Source organism: Hakea prostrata, chromosome 4, assembly GCF_041222555.1.
Source record: "Hakea prostrata isolate BN-2017 chromosome 4, UWA_Hpros_2, whole genome shotgun sequence".
Lineage (NCBI taxonomy): Eukaryota > Viridiplantae > Streptophyta > Magnoliopsida > Proteales > Proteaceae > Hakea > Hakea prostrata.
This window is the reverse complement of record NC_142603.1, coordinates 16,273,669-16,281,153: the sequence shown is the minus strand read 5'-3', so window position 1 is coordinate 16,281,153 and position 7,485 is coordinate 16,273,669. Positions and strand designations below refer to the sequence as shown.

At 38.5% G+C, this 7,485-nt stretch overlaps 1 protein-coding gene across 1 annotated transcript; it reads left to right on the top strand.

The window, feature by feature from the left end:
* Positions 1 to 207: 207 nt before the first annotated feature.
* On the top strand, positions 208 to 7,207 carry LOC149018180 (uncharacterized). The gene is made up of 3 exons (XM_089152497.1): positions 208 to 321; positions 532 to 620; positions 6,891 to 7,207. Exons 1-3 carry the CDS (start codon positions 289 to 291, stop codon positions 7,039 to 7,041), a joined length of 273 nt encoding a protein of 90 aa, XP_089008623.1. The 5' UTR covers positions 208 to 288; the 3' UTR covers positions 7,042 to 7,207.
* Positions 7,208 to 7,485: the final 278 nt, after the last annotated feature.

Here is a 7,485-nt window from a genome sequence, read left to right as displayed (position 1 = left end):
GAAAGAATCGGTTGATCCCAGAGAGTCTGGGACTTATATCAAAAGGTCCGATACGATCAGAAATATTACGAACCACGACACGAACGACTCTGTTGTAAATTGTAATTAATTAAAGCGTAATTCTTAAAATAAAATAATTATTTTTTTGAATAATAAATAATTATTCTGGTTTAATTTAAATGCACTATAAATTGACGTCCCAGGTGAGGGTTAGGCAAGTTTCGGTCTTTGCCTGTCTTCCTCTGCTTGGCTGTGTGTTCACGACTTCGAGTTTGCATTCCCATTCCGATGGCTTCCGTTAATCGTTGGTTGAGGCCTGAGGTATGTGAAAATGTTCCATTGCTCTACCTTCTTTCCTCTCTTTATTCTCTTTACAATCGTTGTGGTTTATTCTCACATCTTCTCACAGATCTCCATCAGGAAGGAACCCCTCTCGTAATCACTCAATCTTCTGGAGGGGTTTCTCTTTTGGGTTTCAGATCTGTTCGTTTTGTGGATCTCTGATTGATTTTTGTGTTTGGAACTGTTAAGGTCTACCCTTTGTTCGCCGCGGTTGGTGTTGCCGTGGGAATCTGCGGGATGCAATTGGTTCGTAACATCTACACCAACCCTGAAGTCAGGTATTCTCATTCTGAGGCCTTAGGGTTCTGATGGATGTATTACACGTATGGGTATATATATATTGGGGGGGGGGGTGAATATTTGTAATAATTTTCATGTGGGATTGGTGCATTGGGGTATCAGGTAGAATTCATGTGTCTGAGATGGAACGTGGGAGCATTAGGTCATCGATTACAATAAATTTGTAGATATATTTTGGGCTTCTAATTGCCCTGCTTAGGTTGGCTGCTTGTCTCTTTTTGTTGGTTGAGGCTCTGGCTCTGCTTGCCCCCTACTTTTCAGGCCAAACATAGAAGTATTGTTTAGTGGGTTTGAATTTGAATCTTCTCGTATAGAGTATGCTGCTGCTATTGGGAAAGACCAGGGGTGTCAATTTTCAACCCGAACTGTTAAAACCAGACTGAACCGGCCTGTTATAGCCTGAACCGGTCCAAACCGATCCTTAATGGGCCGTAATTGGGCTGAGGGTCCTCACCCCGAACGGTTTCGGGCTGGGCTGGGCCAGCCCATGTGCGGCCCATCAGCCCGTTAGCCTTTTACATAAATAAAATTAAAATATTAAATGTAATTAATGGCCCATTGAATTTCAGTCTGTGTTTGAGACTTGAGTTTGAGTAGTTGAGTGTTTAACTTTAACACTATTAAGTTTTAACTTTTTAATTTTCAAATTTCATTTAGTTTTATTATTTTAAAATTTAAAGTCCTAACTGATAACCCTTAGGTCTTAATTGTTAATGCTGTTTTAGTTTTAGTCTTTCACATTTTCACTTTTGTGTGTGAGAAACTAGGATTGGAGTTGAGGAAAAATAAAAATAAATTTCAATATTGATTTTTAATTTAGTCCAAACCGTTAGCCAAACTGAATCCAAACCATTAGGCCAAACCGTTAGTCAACCAGAACCCAAACCGCACCAAACCGAAACCGTTATCATTTAAATGGGCTGGTTTGGGCTAGGGGTTTTTCAGCCCGAAACCGTTAGGCCCGGCCTGAAACCGCTCCAAACCGCACCATTGACACCCCTAGGAAAGACGAATGGCTTTGGAAAATAATCAATTTTCTCTCCCAATAGGATAGATCACAGGTACAATAATACCCTTCAACCAGGAAGTTCTCTAGTTCAAGTATAGGATGGCCCGGCTGCACAAGTTGGTTGGCAATGTGTCTCTAGTATGATATATTTGTGCTCATCCATGCAAAAATTTATCTTCTGCAATTGATGATCAAGAAGCTTGTGCTTGTGATTTTCATTGGCTATTGCCTCTGCCATTCTTTGGGCTCTTACAAGTTGCGTGGGAAATAAAGGAAGTGGAATTATATCAAAACTAATATTGAAACTTTGGGAATCATCACACATGATTGTATGACTTATTTCAAATGTTCCAAATCTGGTTACATATGGAGAGGTTCCCCATGCTGCCAATTTGTGGGGGATCTCCCACACTACACCAATGGTAGCACAGAAACGCTATGTTCCACATGGGGCCTACATGGTCAGGTCTGGGGCATTTGAGAGGGCATAAGGTAATGGGATATTTCCCATGCTCTCTCACATTTTGACCATGGGGGGTGATGCAATAATATTATCTTTCCTTTTTAGCCATGTGGCCTCCTATTGTATGAAATTGTTTCCTGTGGCGTCATTGATGTGATGTGGGAGATTCTCTCCACATTATTGGCTTGAGGAACCCCCCCTATTTTCCATATTTATTTGGAACAAGGTTGTTAGACGATCATGATTATAAAGCTTTTCATTTGCTTTATCGATTTCATTTCCCTTTACTTGCTTGACAGAGCCTTGAAGAAATTCTCACATTACCATTTTATACTTTCCTTTATTATAAGTATTTCTTTTTCCCAAGTTCTTTAGTGATTCTTCTAGCTTCCCCCTCCTAGTTTGTGTAAATCCCGCGTCTTAAACATGCTGGTAAGTGGGAACAATTAGCTGCAAGACTGAGGTTGTTGGTATTCCTTTTAGGTTTATTATTGGGATACTATGTTATTTCTTTACATTCATTTGAATCATTGCCATATCATCCTGCGATTTCAGTTCTCAGTTGATTGGCGTCATCTAACGTTTGAATAATTTCCATATTAGTTGGTTGGCTTTACCATCTCAACCTCCTTTTCACATTTATTTCCCATTGATTGATAGAGATTGACTCTTCCAAAAGGGAGGAGAAGAAGACTTTATCATTGCATCTTATTATTGCTTAGAGGCTGCAAGAGAGGGATTTGCTAGACAAGGGAATGAGCCACCAAAGTAACCAAGATATCCTTGTCCATCAAGAAAAATCTCGACTTGAGTTTTTCAAAATAAGAAGTATTTGGAGTTGTGTTTTATGGAGAGATAGTGATGGGCATTAGGAATAGATGGAGAAGAGAGAGAGGTGGAACAATGCCATTAGATTTAGTGGTGGTGGGAGGGAGTTTGGTGGCCATGAGAAGTAAGGCTAAGAGGGAGAAAGGAAAAAAGAAGGAATAGGAACTAGTTGTAGCTTTAGAAGGTTCATGATACCAAGTCCAGATCCTACACCCATGTGGATTGTAATGCTTGCCAAGTGTAAATAGAAACATGATCCTTGTTTTAAGCAAATTAGAATTTAACGCAAATTACACGGCACCCACTATATTTGGGTCAAAACTCTTGATCACCCACTATTGCTTCATAAATTATATGACACCCACATGTAAATTACAAGTTACCCATAGTTAAGTTTGTTGTTAAAGTGGATCTTGAAATTACTCAAATGCCCTTTTATTCAAAGCATTTAAAATTTGAATTTCAAAGTACATTAATGCCTTGTGGTTAGGGAAATGACGATAATGCCCCCATTTTGATTCAACAAATGACATTAAGACCCTCATGGTAGTTTAGTGATTGAAAAGCTTATTTCAAATTATGGAAATGCCCTCCTTTAAGCAAAATTACCAAAATACCCCATTCTAACTGCCTTGCGTCTCTCTCTGCAACCCATCTTCTCCATCTTCTCCAACCACACTGATGAAAGATTAGACTGAAAGATTTCAATGCCATAATCTCTTGCTTACCACACTCAGCTTTGAGAGTTGACCAGTTGAGGGAACTTCTCCATTGTAGACCTGGAACACCTCTTCACGGTTGTATTGCCATGATGTGTTTGTGACAAGAAGCATGACAGTCCAAGTGAGAGGGAGAGTAGTGGTTTCATGTCCTATAAAGAAGAAAGTCTTGCACTCATCCATGAGCATCTGAAGAGTGAAGGTGAACCCACATGCCCTTTTCTTATGAGTCTCTGCAAGAGGCATCCCCAATAAATCATTTCCATAGGATAAGCTACGACCAATCTCAACAGTCTTTCCTCTTGTCTATGATCTCCATTAATAAGTTTTCCATCTCCATCTTTAAAGCTTTGATCTATTTGTTAAGTTTGCTTGGAAAGAACCTGAAAATACCCAAATACAAGCAAACCTTGGATTTCTATCTTTCCCTAAATTTCTCATGAAATTTGAGAAATCAGGAACCCTAAATCCCATGAAACACAATCCCGGAAAGGGTTTTAAGCCTTTTGAGTAGCTAATAGCTATTTGCCTAGAGAACCAGATTTTCAGAATCATGTTCCTTAATGTTAGTTTCCAAACAAATCTCTTTTTTTTTCTCAGATCTGCACTTGTTAACAGGGAAAAGAAGAGAAAAAGAATAAACATGTTGAATCGTAATGTATCTATACAAATATAGATCTTCGTTTCCTTTGCCTCTGTGATTTCAATTTTCAACTTTGCCCAAATTTATGCCGGTTCATTAATTTACACCGTCTTCCTTCCTAGACGGCAAAAACTTGAGAGGATTTTGACGGAACCCGGTGCTCATCACATTCGAAGGAAGAAGGCAAGAAGAAGAAAGATTGGAATCTTCTTAGATGGAGGGGTGGTTTGAGAAGATGGGTTGTAGTGAGAGACACAGGGCAGTTAGATTGGGGTATTTTGGTAATTTGACTTAAGCTTTTGAATCACTAAATTTACAATGAGGGTCTTAGTGTCATTTGCTGAATCAAAATTGGGGCATTATCGTCATTTCCCTATTGGGAGGGCATTAAGGTAATTTGAAATTCAAATTTTAAATGCTTTAAATTAAAGTAAGGGCATTTGAGTAACTTCATAATTCATTTTATGAAGTTACATGTGGGTGGTTGGTCATGTGGGTAACTTGTAATTTATATGTGGGTGCCATGTAATTTATGAAGCAATAGTGGTTGGTCAAGAGTTTTGCCCCAAATATAATGGGTTCCGTGTAATTTGCGCATTTCTAGATAAACATTTTATTTTAAAATGTTATATAACTTAATTAAACCACTCACCATCCAATAAAATTAGCAAGTGTATATTCTCTCTCCTCTTAAATCTTCTCTTTCTGAAGACTCACAAAATAGTCTTCTCCCCCCCCCTAAGTGTGTGTGTGTGTGTGATGAGTTCACACAATGTTGAAGATAGAAAAAGCATACAAACACGAGAGAGAGAGAGAGAGAGAGAGAGAGAGAGAGAGAGAGAGAGAGAGAGAGAGAGAGAATATACATTTGCTAATTTTATGGGATGATAGGTGGTTTAATTAATTTAATATGATATTTGAAAATAAAATGTTTATTTAGTTAATGGTGGTTTGATGGGGTTAAATCTATGTTTCTTAAATTTATACTTGGCAAGCATCCACCCATGGATTGGAGTTAATTCCAATCCATGTGGGTGTGGAGGATCTGGACTCCATGATACCAGGCTAAAACATTTTGTCTTCATTGATTTGATAAAAATAAAATGGAGTTAATTCCAATCCATGTGGGTGGAGTTAATTCCAATCCATGTTGATACTCAGCTCCTGCATTTTTGCACCAATTTCATTTTGTAAACTGAGAGCTGATATGACAATGATTCAAATGAATGGGAGAGAAAGACCATAGTATCCTCAATAAAGTTGAATTATGTGTGTGGTTTGGTCCTGTCTATTATAATTCTTTGGATAGATTGGCTACAATGAATGCTCCCTTTTTTGTTTGTTCTTTTTTATTTTGATTTTTGATTTTTTTGATTTTTGATTTTTGATTTGTGAATTGTTAATGAACCCACCTCAGTTGTCAGTCTATCCACTCTGATATTTGTATCATGCATAAGTTCTATAACAAGGTATTTAACTATTGATCCCCTTTTAATTTTTTTAAGTGATTGAATTGGATATAGAAATGATATCGAAACAGAATAAAAGTCTCTTACTCAAATGAGGCATTGTGATTATGGACATTTTGAGCATAGATTGTTAACATTCTTGTCCAACTCATGAGGTTGAAGAAGGGTAGATGGTAGGCCATGGTACCCTTCCACTACTTGCTCTAGCTACGTTTGTTACTTTTATGTTGTCCAATTTTCCACTTCCATAATAAGTGCATTATTGCAGTACTGAATAGTTCCTTGCACCAAATAAATACCTCTGGCTCGTTCTAGACCCTGGCTTTTTAGTTCCATTAGAGGTTAGGCTGATTATTGAAGACATTAGTCATCTTCAATCCTACTCTACTGAAAAGAGGGAGAAAAAAAAAGAGCCATCTTCAATCCTACTTGGTAGGCTGCTGTTTCTCCTTTATTTTCAGGCGTCAACATTTTTGCTGATAGTCTTGCTTGTAAAGCCTGGTCAATGGAGTGTGTAACCCAGTGGCCTGTAGATCATCCCTTGATTCTTGAGCTTTGTAACTAGAATTCCTTGGATTCTTCGTTTGCCTGCTTTTGGCCGTGTTTGTTAGGCATTGAGCCCTACCTCTCCGTGGGGTGCTGAGTGGTGTCCTCCCCTCCCAAATACCGAAGACATAGTTTCGTCTATGGAGCAAAAGTTCCTAGATGCATTGCAGTAACCGGTTCTATACATCTGCCCTTCTCTCGCCGCCTTCTTCTGTGGCCAAGTGGAAGCGGGCCTACCACCGTTCTTTTTCAAGGTTGAGCTTGTTCAATTGAAGCTAATGCTCACCTAAATGAATAAATTTCTGTTGACCCAAAAAAAAAAAATTTTTAAATGTAGTTTTGCTACTTCCAATTTGCATTTCCTGCCTTCATGCGTGTGGTATTAGTTTGATTTAGCACACTTGATGTTGTTATGGATTGTGATACTTTTTGCCATTTTCCATATCGTTTCTTCTCTCCTTTTCTTGTTTAGAACATTAGTGATAACTGGGATTCATATTTTATTCTTATGCCCACCTTTTCTGTTCGTGTTTTTCCGTCTCATTGCTTTTTGTTTGTCTTGCTGCACCAGGGTAAACAAACAAAACAGAGCTGCTGGAGTGTTGGACAACCACGCTGAGGGAGAAGTATATGCTGAACACTTCGTGAGGAAGTTTGTTCGCAACAGGAGCCCACAGATAATGCCTGCAGTTAACGACTTCTTCGCCAACCCATCAAAATGAATCAAGCCAACAATAGTGTGTAATTCCTCAAGTCTTCCCTATTTTGCGGGGTAGAACTATTATTGATTTCCTTTCTCCTTTTTCATTGTGACTGGAGCCTTTTGTTCAGGTTGAGCTACACTGAATGAATTTAGTTGTGTCAATAATAAAGTGGATTGGTTTGATATGACCTTTTTTAGCTCCTTTCCAGAGTACACACACGACACTCACGTGTACTATAGCTATAAGATGACCCCTTAAATGTACTATAGTTCTTGATCTACCTGGTTCTATGGTAATTTTTCTGTTAAAGGATCACTATATGAGATATCCGAGGGCAGAAACTTGCTGTTGCACTGATAAACTTCGTTGAAGGGCTTATTGAAGCTGGTGGGCCATTTGCAACGTTTATTCCTTGTGCCTTGATCTTCAGTTTCCATAAATAAAGGTGAAATGGGCCTATTT

Excerpts from the sequence above, each read along its gene's own strand:
- LOC149018180 (XM_089152497.1), top strand. The coding sequence starts at position 289 with ATGGCTTCCGTTAATCGTTGGTTGAGGCCTGAG. Across the intron at positions 322-531 it reads ATCGTTGGTTGAGGCCTGAG|GTCTACCCTTTGTTCGCCGC; the intron begins GTATGTGAAAAT and ends GGAACTGTTAAG. Across the intron at positions 621-6,890 it reads TACACCAACCCTGAAGTCAG|GGTAAACAAACAAAACAGAG; the intron begins GTATTCTCATTC and ends TTGCTGCACCAG.